The sequence below is a fragment of the Peromyscus eremicus genome, chromosome 1 (assembly GCF_949786415.1).
Source record: "Peromyscus eremicus chromosome 1, PerEre_H2_v1, whole genome shotgun sequence".
NCBI lineage: Eukaryota > Metazoa > Chordata > Mammalia > Rodentia > Cricetidae > Peromyscus > Peromyscus eremicus.
Window position 1 is genome coordinate 108572936 of NC_081416.1, and position 21724 is coordinate 108594659.

The 21724-nt window shown below is 37.3% G+C and overlaps 1 protein-coding gene across 1 annotated transcript in view; it reads right to left on the minus strand.

Annotated features, from left to right (window-relative positions):
• Positions 1 to 6592, minus strand: part of Dlg2 (discs large MAGUK scaffold protein 2) — an 857262-nt gene extending 850670 nt beyond the window's left edge. Inside the window, exon 1 of the mRNA XM_059271442.1 lies at positions 6165 to 6592. Coding sequence (XP_059127425.1) covers positions 6165 to 6242 — 78 coding nt within the window. The 5' untranslated portion in view covers positions 6243 to 6592. The remainder of the gene's footprint in view (positions 1 to 6164) is intronic.
• Positions 6593 to 21724: the final 15132 nt, after the last annotated feature.

Genomic DNA, 21724 nt, shown 5'->3' on the forward strand with positions numbered 1-21724 from the left:
TTTTTACATAGCATTACGGGTAGGCAATCTTACTAGATAAGGAGTTTCTTCCACCTTCATCACTTAATATGGTATCAAATTGCAGAGGAAGACCTCTCTAAAGCAAAAGGGGGAAATGAATCCTTTTGCAAACAAAGTGCTATAAGCCAGACTCAAGTGAGTCCCTCTGGCTATCTGGTCTCTGAACAGATAAGTCAGATGCCATTTAGAGACTACATAGCAGCTTGACTGTCCCAGGAAAGATGTGGAGAAGAGCATAAAGTCTATGTGATTATAGTTACTGGTTCTATAGTCAGTAATAGCTGTCATTGAAAACTACCTCTACCCACTATGATCTGGTCCAGTCTCTTAACACCTTACATATCAGCTTCTTTAGCTAATGATAAAATCAACTCAAGAAAGAGAAGTGAGAACTAAATGAAATAAAGGATTGTAAAGTATACATCCTAGTGCTTGAGTAAAGTGCTCAAAAGGTGTTAACCAATTATTAAGAGTTTCTCAGGGTGTGTGACCTGTTCTCTAGCCCTCTGGCAGGTTCTGCTCTCTTTCTTTCCTCCTGTCTTCCTTTTCTGATCTGATAAGAGATATGCTTTGTGAATTCTAGGGTGGCCAGCAGTTGAGGGCCTTCCAGCAGGTACAGGTGTTCTGCTTCCCTGTGAGGTGGCAGAAGCAACCTGCAGAGCTTCACTCAGCATGGTCACCACAGCTTGGCTGACACTGCTGCTGAATCACTGTTGCTCATGACTGGGGATCTGAGACTCAGAAGGCTCCCGGTAACAGATTTGAGAGAGGACAAATGTTCCTTTCTCTCTCCAGGTCAGGCCACTCCTGTATCTACCATCAGACAAAAGTAGTCAAGGAAGACTCTATCATACACAGAAGACTTACAGATCATCCACATCAGGGCATATCTTTTAATGCCTAAGACAAATTCAGGTAATACATTTAAAAATCACTTTCAAAATGCATTTTTTATAGGGAAAACAAAGTTGCCATCTAGGTAGTTGGATATATACATCACATATACATGTAGGACATGCAATGCATATTTAATTTAGAGTATATGGGTCTATACAGAATTGCCTACCTAAGTTCTCTAGCATGAAGTCAGTAAATACTAGCCATAGTTCCATTATGTTATGTGTACACACACACACACACACACACACACACACACAGAGAGAGAGAGAGAGAGAGAGAGAGAGAGAGAGAGAGAGAGAGAGAGAGAGAGAGAATTAGAGAGTCTGGAAAGCTTTTTATGATTTCATTTCTCTGATCTACATGTCTGTTATAATTTTGGCTTTTTATATATCACTTCTATAGCATTCATCTGCATTTTACTTCTTTATTTACCTTACTAAATACAGAAAAGAATCCACAGTGCCAAATGAGTTCTATCTGTACCAAAAAATATGTATGATATGTTTTAGCATTAACTATTATACTTCCCTAAGCAAACTATCATTATTACTGTCAAAGAAATGAAAGTAATTGGATAGAAAGTGCTACCTTTCAGCAGTTTCTTTATATGAACTTGTTTCATCCTTAAAGCAAATGTATTCAACCCTTCAGCATTGTGCCACACTCCATTCATTGTAAAGGTGAGCCCTTTTCACATTCTAACAGTTCTGAAATGAAGATACATCTTATAGGTACTATTACATCACAGATCTATTCACTGTCCTTTTTGTCTCTGGGTAATAAATAATGATTCTTCTTACAATTGGTGACAGTCTAGAGTCTAAGAAATACACTATGAAAGACAGTCATATGTGATCATTCTTTTAGGCACTACAAATCAGGTGAACAAGGCTGAAAATACTCCTAGTTCAAATAATCTAATGAGAATTACAGAAATCTGAAGATGATTACAACCAATGTTATGATCCATTCTGAGCTTGTGAGGCCACAAACTTTCCTAAAAAAGATGATATCTCTGCTGGATTTTGGAACTTATGAATGTTAGGGCTAGGATGTGGTCGAATAGCTAGTTTACCAGGTCAAGCTAAATCTTTGAATCTAACAAGAAGGATAGGACAATTGAGAATTTACTTAGAGGTTAGGATTCTCAATTTAGTGTTCATAGAAGGGGATCAGGGTATGATGGTAGAGAGGAAAGGATTTCCCTTTAATTCTGAAAACATCTATGTTCACCATACTTAAAAATCAGAGGTGACAGTTCCATTTGACAGATAAGAACACTGAGGTTACATAAGTCAAATGTCTGGTTTCAGGCTGGATGCCAAAGAGCAAGACTAGCTAATGCCTTCTGTTAAGTCCCAATCCAAGCCCAATGCCTTTATATTTTGCCAGGATCACCAAGGTCATAATGCTTTCTTTTTGGCCATGCTGCTGACAAGCTCATCACTAGGTTGTCCTTTACTTCAATTTAGGCTGAATTAAATAGGAATTAAATTAAAATCAAAATATGCTGCATTTAGAAAGGAAGAAAGGGGTTTCTAGTGTGTTAACTCTTGGGAAAGTTCTCAAGGGTAAATATGGCCTAATGTCAGGAAAAGTGGGCTTGGACCCTGTTATACCACTAGTAGGTTATCTCACACTGCTCTGTTTATCCATGGTTACCATGGTTACTTTTATTAGATGAATAATGTTGAACTCTTCTCCCCTAAGTGAACATGCAGGCACTTTTCAATGTTTCCTCTCATAGGAGTAAAAAAGCATAAAAATTAAAATAAAAAACAATTGAGGGAAGGTTCACAACTTTAAGTACTTCAATACTCTGGCATTTTTGTGTGACTTGAAACTGCAGTTTCAATGTATCTTAAATGTATCATCTAGTCTTTTAGAGTAAAGCAATCTGGAAACGGTCTAAATTAAGAGATTTAAGGTGAAATGTCACAACATGTATAAAAAAGAAACACTAACTTCTCAACTAATTACGAAGGATCTCAAACCAGAGAGGATAATTATTTGAATGGTGATGCTATGTTGTGACCAAGCTCTCTGGGTGCACATAACCACTTTTAGGATAATTTTGTTCACAGAATTTGCTGGTCTGAGCAACCATCTTTTAAATGAAACAATAACAAAGAGCCCTTTGCTTTTCATTTTCAGAAGAAAATGGCAACGTGAATTAGCTAACATCTTTGACTCACTCTTAAAGGGAAGCACAGTTACAATAGACTAAAATTTAAGTCCTTTTTGATGAAAGACATCTTTGGATTCTATAAGAAAAATCAATGAGTGCAAACATCAATGTTTAGATTATTAAGATTTGACAATTACAAGCTATTTATTGAGAATAATAGCTGCCAAGAAACACCTTGCTGCATTTGTCCAACGAGAGCACAAAGTGAAAAATCATCAATGGAACAGGCAATTCTCTATTTAAGATGACGTAGGTATCACTTTATCTGAAGTGTGGCAGGTGAGTTGCAAAAATCACAAACTTTGATTTTGGAAACTTTATGACTTTGGGAGTTCTAATTCAAAAGAGAAGGATAAAATAAAAAGCAATGCTGAACTTATTTAGACAAGACCATATTGGGAGAGCCTGGATAACTATGAGAGTGGTAGACAGTACAAGAGATCCAAAAATATAGTTTTGAAATAGCTTAGAATGATTTGGGTTCAAATTCCATCACTGATAGTTATTACTATTCCTGTGAACTTGGGCTAGCCAATTTCTTTTCTAGAATCCTAGAAAAAAATAGCATATCATACAAGATATGAAGATCAAATTAAATCTTACATATAAAACAGCTCATTGATGGATAGTAAGCAGATAGAGGTTATTGATAAGATTACTATCATGGTAACATTATGACAGACATTATACAATGCTGGTGATCTGTACTAGCATTTAACTGAGGCCAAACAATAGACTAAACAACCAGAAATAAAGGCATACTGTGTGTTTAGGATACCTTTTAGGCTTTTGCATTCCTAAATAGCTCTTCAATTAATTCTAGCCTTAAGAAAATATTTTCTAGATGAAATACAAATGATAAAATAGGATGGAAGGACTGTGGTTAGTGTAGATTGGCTTATTAGATGGGGGAGGGAGCAAACTTCATAAAGAATAGTAAAATGATAACCACTTTCAAAATACAGATTTATCCTCTCAACTGCTGCAGTTTGTGGTACAATTTATCAACTTCCTTCTCATGATATACTATTGAATTCTTAGCTGAAAATATTAATTCATAATCATTTGCTACCATTGTGTACAATAAGCTACTACCAATCACCAGGCATTGACTGAATGGCTACATTTTTCTAGGTACTCTTTTTTGAAATTTATTCTAGGAACTCCAAAACACAAATTCTATGAGACATCAGCCCCTCGTGTTCAAATTAGCCCCTCCCAGTCCTGTTGGCTCACACAGGTTACTGGCATGAATCTGTTTTGTTTTGTTTTGGTCTTTACCACTCTGAGAGCAGAACTTTAGTTGATGCTGATTTCCTGTTGTGAATGCATCTTACACTCCAAGACAAAGGAATGAAAACCCTTTAGCCTCACTCTCCATTTCTTCTTGCCTCTTCTAGGCATTATCCAGTCTTGAAATGAAGAGGACATTCTGAGGCTCCTTGCTACCTTTTTCACACATGGAAAAAGCCGAGCCCAAGTCACTTTGTTAGATTAACAGCCTTTCAAGTCCTTCACACACAGCTGCTAGTCCCCACATTCAGGTCCAAACCTAAATTAAATGGCACTGGGAGATTCAACTTTTCTTTGCATACTAATTTGCCAGAAGGCATTATCCCCCTGTGAATTTCAGGGTCTTGTTATCCATATAGCCTATAATTTTTATGGAGAGAAACACTTTTTTTTCCTCAAAAAATACGCTCTAATAGAATTCTAAGTAAGTCTTTTTACTTCCTGTAAGCCTCTTTCCTTAAAAAAATTACTTGAGAATCACATAAGCAAGACCCCCATTCAAATGTACTGGAACATGGTAAGTTTGTGGTCTGTGATATACAAAATGTGGAAGGGACTTACGTTACCCTGAACCTCCTCACCTACTCCTCCATCAAAAGGGTCAATGAAGAACAAGCTGGGTGTCATGTGACAGCTTTTGGATCCTGGCACTGGTAAAGGCTTTTCTCTTTTCACATTGAATCCTATTTTGGTTCATCTTAGGTTCTTGTGTTTTATCACCATCCCTCCTCTTGACAGAACAAACAAAATGTTATAGCAATGGCATCTTTGTAGTTGAGAGGAAGAACAGCATCACAGACCCTGAGAGCCATCCTGAGTCAGTTTCAGGAATGTATGAAAGGTAGAAAGGATTTGGGCTAAAAATAACATCCTCAGAGTAATATAGACAATGTGGGTTTTCACGAAATTCTATTAGGTTTGGTGGAAGTTTCCCCAGCACCTACCAAATTGGATACTGATTTCCAAAATGTGACAGTTTTGGCCAGTGCCTCGGAAAGCATTGAAAAAAATCAAAGATGCAAACCAATATCTTCTGTTATGTTCAGGTTTGTAATGTACCTCGGGACTTTAAACACAAACAAACAAACAAACAAACAAACAAACAAAGGGGTCAATCTGTACAGAGATTCTCTGGAAACTCATCCTGCAAAATACAAGAAACATAAAGCCATTCTCTAAAGAGAGATCAGGAGCCCATTGAACATAGAATTCGTGCTCATTGTAAACACTTTTGTGATGAAGATTTTTGTTCAGTGGGAACAATATCAAGCACTCCTCTGAGGTCTAATGAGTGTTACTGTAAGTCTCCCAGGACACAGGCTAGATAGAACACATGTGCTAGAGAAAGACACGGGTATTTATAACGCTCCCACAGAACCAAAGATCACAGTAATAAATATAATGCAGTACAGCAACAAGTTTACTAGTGAGCTCCCCCAACAAGCACAGACTGCAGCTGCTCCCCGGCTTCTATCCGATGCAACGCCAGAGAACACTTGACTATGTGAAGACCCTCTCTATCAATCGCTGATTTCAGCAAACACTTCAAATAGGCAGTGATGCTGATCAACCCCGAATGTTCCCCTCCCTCCAGGTCTAGGCTCTAAGAGTTGCCCCTTTCTAAGTGGCATGGACCACATTCCCAGTGTGAGGCAGGTTCTCACAACCAGCGAATAAAGGCTGCGTCTGTTTTCAGACCAAGAGCCCAGAGCAGGCACTTGGCACATCCGTAAGACGATCTTCCTCCCCACTCATTCCATACCTTCTCTGATTTCGCCTTCCTGGCATTGTGCACGAACCTGCGACCCAGCTTCTTGGCATACCAGATCGAGGCAAACATAGCGATGCCAACGGAGATTCACAATGAAAGCCTCTGAACAATCAACTTCCCACGGAGGCTGAGCCGAGTAGAATCCGGCTGGAGCTGTCACTTGCGGGCTGTTGCTTTCTCCGATCCTCTCATGCTGGTTAGCCAGGCAGAGGGTGGGAGGAGGGAGGGGTTGGGGGGAAAGGCAATCCTGTTTGGCCGGTCTGCAGGTATATTTACATCCTGCCAGCAGGAGGTCCGGGAGAGGCGAAGCAGCCTTCGGAGCCGGCTCACACACATCCACTTGGCTAAGTGTGGGGCTGCGGTTCTTCAGCTCCAAACTCCATGTGTATGAGAAGGAAGAGAAGCCGCAGTTGACTCCACAGAGGCAGCACACCTCCGGCTCTCACTCCAACTGCACGCCTCGCTTGGCTGTTTAGCTACCCTCCGTCTTGACAATATGTGCTGGCGGCAGTGGCCACCTAGAGACGTTCACACAGTCTCACAGGTGTACCAGACAATGCCAGAGTGGCTGGGCACCGGAGAGAGGCAGAGCACTATGGCTCTGGCCATGGAGGGACGAACAGGTGTCACTGGAGCCCAAATCCCAATCAGGTTATCCCAGATGACTTCTGAGATAACTAGGAAAAGCATCCGTTGCTTCCCCATTTTCAACTCATCTGGTCTAAGGAAAGTTGCATCTTTGTCCACACCTTGCTATAGAGGAAGTTTACTTCTTAGGAGACTGGCCCAGGACAAAGGGTAAAGTTCTTAGGTCGACCTGTCATTCCAAATGCCTCAGCGAAGGTCCTTAGTTCCCAAGTCATTGGTTTTACATATTTTTTAGTATGGGAACTGGAGTATGGAAAGGAACTTAATGTTACCTTGAAAGTAGTCTCCCTCCTTCAGCGTTTCTTGCATTAACAGCCTGTCTTAAAGGGACAATTGCCATCGTGATATCACCTGGGGAAAGGCAGACTAATGGCAACTCTTAAACCATGTTTCTTTGAAGAAATCTCACATTTGGTTCTTACAGAAGGGGTTTCCAACTTCAATTATCTTATTAGAGTTTTAACTATCATGCCAGGCACTTTTAGGGTAAAGTCAATTTTAAGAGACAGTGTTTCCCCCAGTGAAAGATAATGCTTAGCCCATTGCCAATTGTACTAAAGGATAACACACAGACACATAAACTTCTTCCCATCTATCAAGCCTTTCCTAGCTGACCTGGCAGAGAGGCGCTATAAGTACAAATGAATCAAAAATGGTCAGCACAACTGCAAACACTTGGAAGAGAATTCCCTTCTCTCAGCAAAGAAACTGTCAGCAGTAAGTGTGTGTGAGGTGGCTGGGGTCTGTCCCTCACAAGGGTTGCAATTGCTGTCAATTGAGAAAATATATTGCTAAGTGTTGGATACCTTTGAAGCAACAGGAGGAGGACCTAGGCAGTATGGGTTGTCATTAGCAACCCAGGGGACTATGTGCCCAAAACACTCTCTGCAGAGTTATTGAAGAAGTAAATACATGATCCTGTTTCTGACCTTTGATTTTGTTTCTAACTATTTGTTCTCTCTGGCTCATCTATACATTAAATAAGCCAAGTAGATGGTTCTTAGGGCCGCGTTCTGTGCTATGAATCTAATTGTGGGTCTTTATATATGAGAGTTTAATGGAACTGTATTGCCGTGGTGAAATGATTCAGTATTCTAAAAAGCCAACTATGGGCCTCTCAGGGTAGCCTGGCTCCTTCAACCTTCTTTAGCATGCCTAGCTGCTACCCGGGGTTTGGTTTTGCCAATAGCTATTTCTTTTGCTCTATGCTTTCACTTTCTGCAAGCACTATTTTCCTTTCATTTCTTTTTGACACTCTTAGGCAACCCCTGTGTAAAGTTCTCCACATTACACTTTGTACTCCTTGGAGGAAAAGTACCACAGAAAGTCAACAAATAAGTGCCTGATAGCACCTGCTCAGGTTTCAGAGAGCTTCTCCACAGGACCACAGCTTACCCAGGGCTACTGTGATGCAAAAGGGATTCATTATTTCTGCACATAAGTTTGTTCAAGCCATGTTGTAGTTAAAATAGTATTTAGTAAGATAACAAAGCACAGGATATTAAAGGCTAGGAGGAGAATATTCACCTTAAATTAATGAGTAAAATATTCTTTTGTAATATTTTAAGATGGAATCAGTTAATGGAGAGTCAGAGAAGCTACTAAATTTCAAGCTACTGATAGATGTCATAAAGCGAAATGAGAAATGTTCATTTATTCTGAGGGGGACTAATAGATTGCGCAATCGTTTTTTTTTTTTTTGCATTTTTCCTATAAATTTGAATTTTCTGAAATCATGGAAACAGGAGCAGGACAAGATCTTTAGTATTTGTCCATTTTATTTCCTGATTTTGCTGTTATGCCGCCTCTAGTAACCTTCTCCACACATTTGAACTGAGGGTTGTATTCACTTTTCCAGAGTGGAAAACAAATGCTGTCTACCACCAAAGATTTGGTTGAAAAACTAACAGCAATTAGTGTTTGTTAAATAGACAGTTGGAGGTACAAAATGCAAATATACAGGAAGGCACTAGCTGTCAGTGTGCATGCTTGCATTATATAAGTGTTCATCAAAATGTAGATAATATAAATTACTTTTTATGTGTATCTATGACAGAGTAGGAAAAATAGGAAGACTGGAAGCTGGTAAGACACTGTAAGTTTTCACTTTCAATACGGATATAATGTCAGTTGAATACATTCACTGCCATATTTATATAACCATCTTCCATGGGCTGTCCAGGAGCAAATACATCTCATACAAGCAGGATGGCAGCTGCCTACAGTTAATCCTAATTGTCTCTAACCATTGCTCTGCTGATTGAGATAAATAAGTTGCAGCACTCTTGCATTAGGAAGACAGATAGTTCTGACACTTTCCATCTGCATACGATTACCACCTGGACAGACCCCTGTCCTCGAAATTTCATCTTTAATAACTATCACATGGCAGAAGCCTACCAGTACAGCTAAGTTTGAGATGCAGCATTAATTTTTTAAGCAATGTTCAGTACATACCTCAATGTGTATACACACACACACACACACACACACACGCACACACACACACTTGTGTGATTCATCTGAACGCCCAAGGTCAATGAAATGCTTAAGTCAAACAATTAAGTATTCTACAACTACAATATTCTGCCTGGCATATTAGTTACATTTAATAAGTTTTATCTAGACATCTAATAATTATTTTAAAAGCAGAATGAGAAACTAATCTCTAGAAATTAGTATCTACTTAGATTCACTGTTAAACCTAAGAAAATACATCTTAAAATGCAAGTGAGTGAATGAAAAAGTGAAACTTCTGTACATCTTTTGGATGGGTGTTATGCACATCTCATAGGACTATATACATGATAGCTTATGGCTAGCATTTGACTTTAGCCAATTAGTAAACAGCAAGTACAAAACCTACGTGCTATAATTTGGAAGTAAAAGATGATAAACATATTTACCTTCAACTCACAAAATGCCAAGATCTTGATGTAAGTTTCTTCCACACAGAGTAGAGGGAAGAGGAGGAAACAACCATATTTTGATCTATGTACATTTTTCCCTTATTTAAATTGCTTTTTTTTCATTTTACATACCAATCCCAGGCCCCCTCCCTCCTCCTCTCCTGTCCCTCCACCTGCTCCCATCCCACCCCACCCCCACTTACTCCTCAGAGAGGGTAAAGTCTCCCTTGGGGAGTCAACAAAGTCTGGCATACTAAGTTGAGGCAGGACCAAGCCCCTTCTTGCTGGGTCATGGCTGAGCAAGGCATCCTACCTAAGAGAAAGTGTTCCAAAAAGCCATTTTATGGACCGGAGATAAGTCCTGGTCCCACCACCAGGGACTCCTCAAACTGATCTAACCACATAACTTCTCCCCCCATTCAGAGATCCTAGTTTGGTCCCATGCATGTTCCCCAGCTGACAGGGCCAGAGTCCATGAGCTACCACTAGCTTGGGTCAGCTGTCTTTGTGGTTTTCCCCACCTTGATCTTGGCCTCACTTGCTCTTATGATCCCTCTTCCCTCTCTTCAACTGAAGTCTAGGAGCTCAGCCCAGTGATTGGTTGTGGGTCACTGCATTTGCTTCCATCAGTTACTGGATGTAGGTTCTATGACGACAATTACGGTAGTCACTAATCTGATTATAGGGGAAGGTAAGTTCAGGCACCCTTTCCACTTAATACAAAAGTTATGAGAGTCAATACACATTATCATTTATGTGATTACTCAAAATGTGTTGAACACACATTACATTACCAAATGCTAGGGATACTAAATAAATAAAATGCAATTGCTCCTCTCATGAAGCACTGTGCAGTTGGGGACATCAACATATAATGAAATAAACTTCAATGTAGAATGATGCTATGTTAGATTTGTATTCATGACTTGGAGACTCCTGGAGAAAATAGATGTTTTTCTGTTTCTATATGACATAAATCTAGTAAGAAAAACTAGCAATGAAAACACAGTAATTAATATGGATGTAAATTTTGAAAAATTAAAAAAAAAGGATCAAAGACTTCCTTCATTTTCAGTTCTATGGTCAACAGAAATGATGGTCAGTATGAACTTACATGTACCCAGTGTCAATGTGAATCAACTGACCCAGTCACAGAAGCATTTCTTTGCAAAAGACAGAATCAGTTATGGACAAGTGGGAAAAAATTGTTGAGTTATTCAGATAATAATTTCATTGACTGACTATAAGTGGGCTGAAAGTTATTTTTCTGCTCTCAAAATTATCAGAACTATTTCTGGGATGTTTTACTCCCTCATCAGTCTTTCCTTTTAAATATTTGATAATGGTACACTAATATATATATTATATATATATATTATATATATATAATTTCCATCTATCTATTTTACAGATTCAAAACATTTTCATATTTTGCCATCATTTTTTTTCAAAATGTTTTTTACAGAAATACTATTCTAAAAATGGGTCAGTGTCCTCACCCAACTGTACTTCATCTAAAACTAATTCTCCATCAACATTTCTGCACCATCTCTTTATGCACATAGGATTTTTCTAGATACTTCAAAATATAGCTGGTGATTACAGACTATGTCCATCTTTTATTTTAGCTCACTAACAAGTGCTCTCTTATTTTCATTATTACTTTATGAGTCATATATTTTAGATGACAGTCTAACCAGGTATGATTTATAACATGCTGTCTATATGTAGTCTTGCTATGGTGTGCTGTGTATGTATGGATATGTAGTGGGAGTTTCCAACCCAGGGTCTCATGCATTCTAGGTAAGGGCTTAACCACTGAGTCTTATTCTCAGTCCTTGATGTATATCTGTATTTACTGGTGAGACTTAGAACCTTTACATGTCTATTGGCTATTTGAGCTTCCTTCTGCTCACAGTCTTTGCTCACTTTAAAATACAGCTACATTCCTATTGGTTTATGGAAGTATTTAGTATTCTGGTCATTAGTCTTCTGTGTATATCAGCCTTTAAATATATTTTCTCTCATCCTCTAATTTACTTCATGATTTATCATTCAGAGCCTTCATACATATTTAAATGTACAGAAATACATTTATGATTTTTCTTTATGTTTGTATATTTTTGTATTTTAAAAAATTTCCTTTTCCAAATTTGAAAATATATTATTTTCTATTTTCTTCTAGATAACATAAACTTGTGCTTTTCAAAAGTATTTTCACATTCATTTTTCAGTTTATCAAAAAATAAAACTCTATGTTTCCTCTATATGTACAGCCAGATTTATTTATTTACTTGGTATTTAAGAATCTGTTCCTTTCCTCACTATCATGTCATAGTCCAAAGTCGTATGTCTACGTAATATGTGTGTCTATAATTAGGTTCTGGGCCCTTATATATCGATCTGTTTTTGTTTGTACCAATATCACATTGACTATATTTATTAGTAAATACTAAAACATGTTGAGCTCAATAGCTCATTTGCTGTGTGTGCAGCTGAGCACTTCTATAGTAGGCCAACCTCCTGTGTTATCGTTGTAAGAGGCTTTACTCTATCTTGACACTGTAGCTTCATCCACTTATCAAATCAGTCATTTATGCTCTCACTGTCTCCAGCAAGAAACTTTTACTATCAAACTTTTCTCACAATCCCTCCGACAAGCTATTGATTTTCCCTTTATTTTACCATTTCCATCCTTCTGTCGGGATTAAATTTTTTTATAGATGTTCATATTTTAACAGGCTTTCTAAACAAATTTCTTTGATAATTAAACATACAGTCTTTTAGTGTTTTCCTATGCCATGTATATTCACCTTTACTTGAATAATAGTATAAGTAGTGATTGCCACACTCATCATCAGTTTTCCTTAGAATTCTGAATATACTATGCCACAATGTCCTATGGCATTAGTTTTTATGATGCGAAACTATCAGTCTAATTACTGTATTGCAAGAAATATCCTTTTATAATTCATGCAATGGTATTATTCTTTAAAAAAATCTGATTTGAACTCAAGATTGTTCTTTAATCAGATTTTTTTGTAGGTGTGTGTGTGTGTTGGTGAACATTCATATATATGCATTCCCGTGTGTATGTGTGGTCTAAGTGTGTGCAGGTATGTATGCACATGGCGGTCAGAGTTTGGCAATGGGTATCATCCTTAATCATTCTTTACCTTATGCATTGAAACAGGGTGCCTCACTTGAACATGAGCTAGCTCATTTGGCTAGTCTAGGTAGATAGTTTATTCCAGAGAAGCCCCTGTCTCCATATCACTCCTGAGTACAGGGATTACAGACAGACCACTAGGTTTGCTCTGCATTTATGTAGGAACTGGGGATTAAAAGCTCAGATCTTCAGGACTTCATACTTGTACAAGTGTCATACCTCCCAGAGCCATTCACTGAGACAGTGACTAAGTTTTAAAAAGTCTCAGTTGTTGCTCTTCTTAAATATCTTCTGTCTCATTTTTATTATTCACTTTATCCAAAATTCATATTCTTCCATTCTGTCCAATGGCTTCCTATAACTCCCATTTTTCTTCTACATTATATCCTGTATTACTACTTTGGTTACATATGCTGTCCAATTTTAGTTTCTATTTTGTACTTTTCTTTTTACCTTGCATTAATCACCTGATTGGGCTTTTTAAAAAGTGATATTTCAGAGTTGATTTTTGTTGTTGAGTTTTTGTTTTAATTGGTGTTTGGTTGGTCATACTATGTACCCCAGTATAGATTTGAACTTGCTGTATAGTTGGGCTGGCCTTTAATTCATAAACCTCCTCACTCCACTTCTTGAGCACTGGAATAGTAAGGACACCACCAAGCCTGATAATGGTGTTTATTCTTAAGGAATTAGTATATGTGTTTATCCTAGATCTACTTCTCCTTTAAACCTGTTATTGTGTTATAATTTTTTATTGTGCCCTCTATTGGGATTGTATTTAAAACACACTGTGTTATCGTTTTGTTTCCTAATTGCCTTGGGAGTCTGTTCCTGTCATTCCTATCCTTTTAGGTCATATCTGCATGCCCACACAGAGCTCTATTAAGATGGTTTTCCTTCCTGAAGTTTGCCAAGATGTTCAGTAGTGCGGTTGTTGTGTTGGGAAAACTGTGCCTGACAGTTACCCTGAGATTTCACTAGTCCACAAGTAGTTTCATGTTAACTTTTCACATGACAGCTGTTATTTATTTGTTTGTTTACTTATTTATTTTCTTTAAACACATAACAGAAGCTTGACTCCTTAGTGTATTCTGGAGCTGGTGAATGAAAACTTTTAGAATCATTTTCACTCAAGAGAATCTTTTCTGTTTTCTGAAGTTTAATTCAGATTCCTCTGTCTCAGTCTTTAAGTAAACCTAAGATCAAGTATCTGGCTTGCAAGGGCATCAGAAGCCATCATTCTTATCTCAGGGGCCTTTATTGACCCCATGTACTCCAGGGATACCACAGTTAACTTAAGAGCTCACAGTTATGATATTCACTATGTGTAAACACTAATAAGTCATGGAAGCATGACTCTAACACAACCCCTAAACCATTACGATCTTAACCTACACACAAAGCTTTAATGTTTAATAAGCACACATGGCTTGCTTATAATAAAGTATTATAAAATTTATTATAATATGAGCTATTTCATACCATATATTCTAAGTTATCCAAAGTCATCATTATAAATATAATTGATCACTTAAATTGATCTGTGAGCTACTGCCATCATATCATACTTGGTCTTCATACCTTCCAAAGTTTACGTAGTTCTTTGTACACAGTAGGAACTCAATATATAGTTTTTTAAATAACAGAACAGCAACATCATGAATGACTGAGCAAGTGAATGAGTAAAACATTGTAATTAGATGATACTCTCAAAAGGCACTCTACTGACACAAATATCCAGCATTCGATACTCTCAAAAGGCACTCTACTGACACAAATATCCAGCATTCATTATTATCTTTCACTCATATTTTAGCTGAGAATGATCTTCATGGCATATGAGATGGTCACTGGAGAGGCTCAAAGTGCTTTGAAAAGCACGGTTTATAAAGGTATCAGCACTTGTTGAGATGTGGCCTGCAAACTCGCTGTTTGTATTTTAATTTCTTATCTTCCGTAAGAACTGGGATACTCCAAAAAAAAAATAATAAACACAACCTATTCATAAATAAATAAATAAATGCTTTCATTTTCTTAAAAAAAAAAACAACTGCTAACAAAAACATACAACTCATTTAATTTTCTATCCTGCCACCTACATAAAACAGAAACAGCAGCTGTTGAAATCATCAGCACAAATGTCAACCGTAGACAGTGTTGCTGAAAATATGCTGGATATTAATCGCACACTCTCCAGCATAAATAATATACAAAGTTTGTAAGAAATGTATAATCACTTCATAGTGACATATCTTTGAAGGCTGATGAGAAGCAGAGGTGAAGAGATCATTAGGTGTCTTCACATGAAATGAGGGGATCTTTCCCGAAAGACATATTAAATATCTTGAGATAAGTTCAGGACATCCATACCTCTTATTTTATTGGGCATTACCCTATTGGGATATAATTATATACTACGCTTGTTAGAGTTTACTTAATTTAAAATTTTTCATTTGACTTGCTTTCTTATTATTTATATTTTAAATTATATATATACATATACATATATACTATACATATATACACATACATATATAAATTGTCCATTGTCCCATGCAATATAAGGGCATTTCCATACAGGCATATATTATAACTTGAGAATCTTACCACTTTACCTTTGTTCTCTTCCTGTCCCACTAATTCTCCTTGTTCCTTTAGATGGTTTGGATTCTACTTTTTGTCACACACACACACACACACACACATACACACACACACACACACACACAATCTTAAACTATACATAAAATCTAGGACCCACAAATGAACTGAAAACATACAATAGTAGTCCTTTTGAATCTGGCTTAATGCTTGATGTTTAATTAATTATTTTAAAAGGTAACTTGGTACCATCTGGAAAAGAAAATAGTATAAGGTCATTAATAATATGAAAAAACAAAACAAAATAAAGGTCCATTGAAAAGATAATTGGTTATATACTTCAGCTACAATTTCTTTAATAATTTTGATTGAAGTTGAAATGTTTATTTATTGCAAAAGTCAGCATGAAAAACAGGTTTTATCATGTCGTTTATACATAGAAAAGAAAGTTTTAGTGTAGCATATATATTTGTGTACTTATACTTTGCTCTTATTTATCTCCTGTCTTTTTCTGGTTGCCTTATTTCATCTCAACTAGTCCACTGGTCTACTTTGATGTTACGTGTATTCCATTACCCGCTCTTTGTCACTTCCCATTCCTTTAGATCTCCTCCTCCCTCTTTCCTGGCCTACAAACATACATAAAATATAGGTAAAATTTAAATCCATATTATGAATGAGTTAATTGTCTTTCACAGACCGGTTTGTTTTTCTTCACACAATGATCCTTTGTTCTGGCCATTTTCCTTCAAAATTCATGATTTCATTTTTCTTTAGAGCTGGATAAAATTGCATTGTGCGTATGTACCACACTTTCTTTATCCATTCTTAACATTGATGGACATCTATAGTACAGCTATAAACAGAGAAGTATGAGTAAATCTCTGAATTTTGGTGACTTATGAGAAATATTAGCCTTGTATTGTTGGAAGTATATCATACTTTAGGAAATATTCTCATCTCATTTGATCCTCAGAAGAAATTCTTGAGTCTGATAATATCTTACTTCTGCAGGTGAAGAAAACGAAATTCTCCAGAAATGAAGTAGCTTATCCAAGTTATGAGGAAAAGGTGAAAAGATTGGAAAACATGATAGATTTTTTTGAGCACTAGAAGAAAATTAGGCAGAGAGGCTATATATCCACTCTGTAATTAGCCCACGCTAGAAAGTGTTATTGTGAGGAATGTGGCAGAGATAGATGTTAGGGAGAATAGGTGGTGGAGAGGATGGGGGGTGCTTTTTAGGATGACAGTGGTGGAAATAAAGTCAAGCAATAGCAAAGGAAATGTTCTGTATTGATCTTCTTGATGGGCTACAGATTACTGACTCACTCAACAGAGAGCATTCTTTTGCATATTTACTGCACTTGACATAATCAGTTAGTATATGTATTTTTCTTGTGAACCATGCTAGGAATGTAGAGACCATGTCTATCTTCCTATCATCGTATTCTTCATTCCTAATGAAGTGTCTCATAGATGGTAAGTTTCCTAATGAGAAATATTTAGTTCATCAGTGAAAGAAGGGATAAAAATATCAAATCTGTAGAAATCTTATAGGTAATCTTTAGATTGAAAAGCAGGAACCAAAAACTTGGGGAGAATTGAGCCAAGAGGACTTAGAGAAACTTGTAAGTAAAAACAGGATTTTACTTTGCCGTGCCCCCATTGGAAGACATTGCTGGATGGTCAAAGGTCGCAGCCTCCCCATGGCCTGGCAGCTTATCTCAATAGCTTGGCAACATGGGCCTCCCTCCCTCCAGCAGAGCTTCCTGCTCTCTACCTGCCCTTATCTGGAGAATGTCCTTAGGCCTAGAGGACTGACCTTATCTAAAAGCTGTCTCTAAACCAGATGCCTGATTCATCTTTGGCTTGACCCTTGGCACAGATCCCTGCTGAGAAGACTTGTGCTAGGGGCTCTGCTATAGGACGCTACTGCAACATACTAAGCCTTGTGATAGGAGTGTGCCACTTAATGCAAATTAGGGTTTATCTCCAGGCTTCCCAATCCCATATATTCCTTATACTCTGGAATAAATACAAGCTGATTCACTGAAATGTCTCCTGGAGGGCTGTCTCCATTCGTGCTCATGGGCTGCCAAAGCTTTCTGTTGCCCTATGTGCCTCTTTCCCTTCACATCCTGGTGGCTAACAGGCCCAGGAAGAAAGAGGACCCATACATGCCCCATTCTTTCATTGTAGTTTCTTCTCTTGTCTCTTCAATCATTGTGTTATTTTTCAGATTTTATTTATAACTTTCATCAACACAATTTAGAGATTTGATTCTTTTCCTGGTTGTATCTGCTGAGCATTCCTCATGAACAACAGTTTCTAAAAGGAGGTTTTAAAATTCCTTGTGTTAATTTTCTTATAACTAGGTATTTGTGGTATTTTTTCTTTTATACTTTTTGAAATGTGAATATGTTGCTGCAAGTTATTTGATATATATTCTTTATATTGTTCCAGGGAACTTTACCTGTGCCCTGAGAGATTTCCTCATTCATATGATAAATGAAAAGACCATGATATTTTAACATGAGCATGAAGGTAGTGGGTGACTATAATGAAAAAATGTCTTCCAGATATAACGGGGCAATTGCATATATGAACCCACATTAGTAATGGTTGTCACAGAATGGACAAAACCATTGAAGCTCAAGCCTGAAAAACTCCCAGCATGGAGAGAGGAAGGTGAGAATGAAGACCCACCTCCAGCTGAGGAGCTATCGGTAATTGATGGCTACAAGGAGATGGAGAATCAGTTTTCATTGAGGGCATAGCATCTGGTACGTATAATATGCTCCAGAAGATAAGCACACACACACGAGTATACAGACAACACCAATTTCACTCAGTGAGTTTTAAAAGAAAATGAATGAAGGACATAAAGTTAGGTGGATATGGATGAACGGGGCAGGATGGCAGGGTGGGTCTGAGATGTGTATGGAGGATGTAGATGAACATGGTCAAAATTTCAAGATATGAGATTTTCAAAAAAATAATAAAAATATTTAAAAGTAAAATATTCCCAATTCAAAAATTTTAAAAGTAAAACCCCACTGGCTTCTGCTATGAGTGACATGAGAAGTAATTTCATAGAGCTAATATGATATTGCTGCTGTTTTTGTGGCCCCATTCACTGCTACTTTGAAAATTATGATAGTAGGCGGTCAAGGCTCAGAGCAGCAAAACAATTAACAACTATTACTCTCACAAGTTCAAAGGGAACAGCAAGTTGAGCAAAACTAATAAGAAACCAGGGGTTAGGTTCCATCTATATTTTAAAAATGGATACAACAGAAGTGCTCATGTACTGGGTGTAGTAGAGAGAGACACACACAGAACATATGATTCAAAACTGTTTTGCCTGCGAAGCACAAAGGTTGCTCTCACCACTGGTTGCAGAGAAGACAGAAAATGCAGTACGGTTTTTAGGAGAAAAAAAGAATTTAATTTCCAAACACAGTGTCTAACAGGTACCTTCTAGGCATCTAAGTAGAGGCTTTGAGTCAGCTGGGAGGTATATATGTCTAAACTTTTGAAGAAGTTATTGACATATAAATTGAATTTAACATCTCCATCACCGACTGTAATAGAGAGGCAGCTCAAAGATAAAGTCCACAAACAACTTGACACTTATAATTATGTATTTAATATATAGTTTCCACATTTCTTTAGATTATGAATTCTGAGAAAGCATTGTGTTAAAGTAGGGGAAAGATAGAAGCCTATACAATTGGACTGGCAAAGGTGAAATTTCACACTCTTCAAGCTAGGGAGGAATGTAAAATGCTAAAAGATGAGAAGCATATTATGGGATTGATATTTTTAGGGAGAGGTAGTGCTCAAAATACACATTGGAGTCTATGTACATATAGACATCAGAGGCTTGTATTTTGGGTACTAAGCATCATGTGGCTGAAATGCTTATTAAAATTAGTAACAATTTTAATGAGTCAAATGATTAATGTTTGCCTAATTCAATATTCAAATGATTACAGAATGTACCTAATTTTGACATCATTCTACACAGGAGCAGAATGAGAAATTAATTTTACTATAAGCCATTGACTAAGAGTGACCCAGACTGAAGGTAAGATGTACCCTGATTCAGGATTCTGGCTCTCCCCAGAATAAGACGATGCTATCCAATGATATGTTCATTTCCCCTGTCGCAGGTGCACAGCTCCTGTAAATGTGTTAACTGTGCCTGGATTGAAAATCTGCTGCCATTCCCTGTGCTTTTTTTTCTTGTTGTGTTCTTTGGTTCTGGTAAAGTCTTTGTAAAATTTGTTTCTCACAGAAGTTCGAAAGAATCCAAGAAAGATTCCACTCATGGTTAACAAAGTCATACAGAGGCAGTGATACCCAAGGTTGCCCCACAGAAAAGAGAATCCAGCAGAACCGAGTTAAGGTGCCTCTATCTGGTAATTCACAAACAAAGCCCCATAAAAGTACTGCTTAAACAGATACTTCATTAATGTGCAGTAAGAACCACAGAGCTGAAACTCCAGAGACTGTGTCACAAAGGCAGGAGATGGGAGAAAGTCACATAATTGGGGGCACTGTCATAGAGAGGATGGTTGCCCACTCAGAGGAAATAAATATAATTGTACAGTCAACTTGACTCAGAGAAGTTTCCAGCCTGTGAGAGAAAGAAGCTGCAGATGCAGAATGGAATGGAGGCTTTGACAATATAATGCAGTGCAAGCAGTTTGGAACAGTCTGTCGTTTCCATAAAGTTAAACATTTCACACAGTATGACATAGCAACTCTGTTCTTGGCATTTGCCTGAGAAAAATGAAAGGCTATGTTCCTTCAAAGACTGCACACACACTTCACAAATGCTTTATTTGTAATTGTCCCAGAATGGAAAAACTCAACCTTCTGGAACACATGAATAACCAAAGTGTATGATATCTGTAGAATGAAATACTATTAAGTGAGAAAAAGGAATCAGCAACAGCACAGATTTATTTTCAAAGATAATGAGGTTGAGTGAATAAATCAGAAATTTAAAAAAGCACACACAGATTGATTGTAGTCATAAAAATTCAAGAAAAGGCAAACAAAACTGTCAGCAGTTCACTGCTACTGATGGATAGGTTGAGAGAAAAGAAAATTTGTAAAATAGTATAAGGAAACATTAGAGAAAGATGGACATAATCATTGTCTTTACTGTGGTGACAGGAATATATATATATGTATGTATATATATATATGTGTGTGTGTGTGTGTGTGTGTGTGTGTGTGTGTGAAAATCTATTGCACTTAAATTCAATTTATTACATGCACCAATCATATCTTAGTAAAGCTATTGCAACATAAAAGAATACTTGGCATGCAAAACTTGCCTTTATTTGGCTTAAAAGAGAAGATTTTAAAAACAAAATTACTTCATACAAATAAAATACCATGAAAAACGAAGTAGAAACTGGGACAATTTAGGAAAACATCATTTTGTTTCCCTTTTTACTCTCTCTCTACCCGACTTTATTCGTTTAGCTCTCACCTACAGCAACTTTTTTTCTAATGAAATTTTGCACTTGTCCACTTCTGCCACTATTTAACATTTAGCACCAGTGCAAGTATTAACAATGTATTTGGGGTTTATGTCTCATGTCTGCCCTGCATCACAAGGACACCAATAAAGAATTTAAGAACACCCAATCAATTCTATTTTTCTATTTTATTTAGTTTTCCTGCAGAAATGGACTTAACCATGGTACTTAATTTTGATCTCAGAAATTGATTTTCTCCTCTGTTTTGTGCTGCTTGCTTAGGGAAACAAAGTTTTCGAAGGCTATTCTCTGGACTATCCATCTCATCAACCTTTGGCAGGCAAACTACTCTAGAGATCCAGAGGATGCTGCACACTGCCCTTCTTTGCTGGATGCAAGGAAAAGAGTACATTTTTTAATTTGGAAAGAAAATAAAAAACATGGCCAAAGATCATGCATGCATCAACACATATTAAACTTTTATCACACTTTTATTGAACATTTAAAAGGCAATAACCACATTTGAGAATATAGCAGAAGGCTTAACAGTAGATTTAAATTAGGACTTCACATGTGGCACCATTTGGGGATCCAACTACATCACACAGGAAAGTCTTTTTTGATGAGAAAGGGCTGCTGCAGATTCAGGCACAGACAGCCCCAAATGATCAATTTGTTTCCTTTCGCCACTGCTCAAATTACAGTTTTGTCTCTGCAACATTG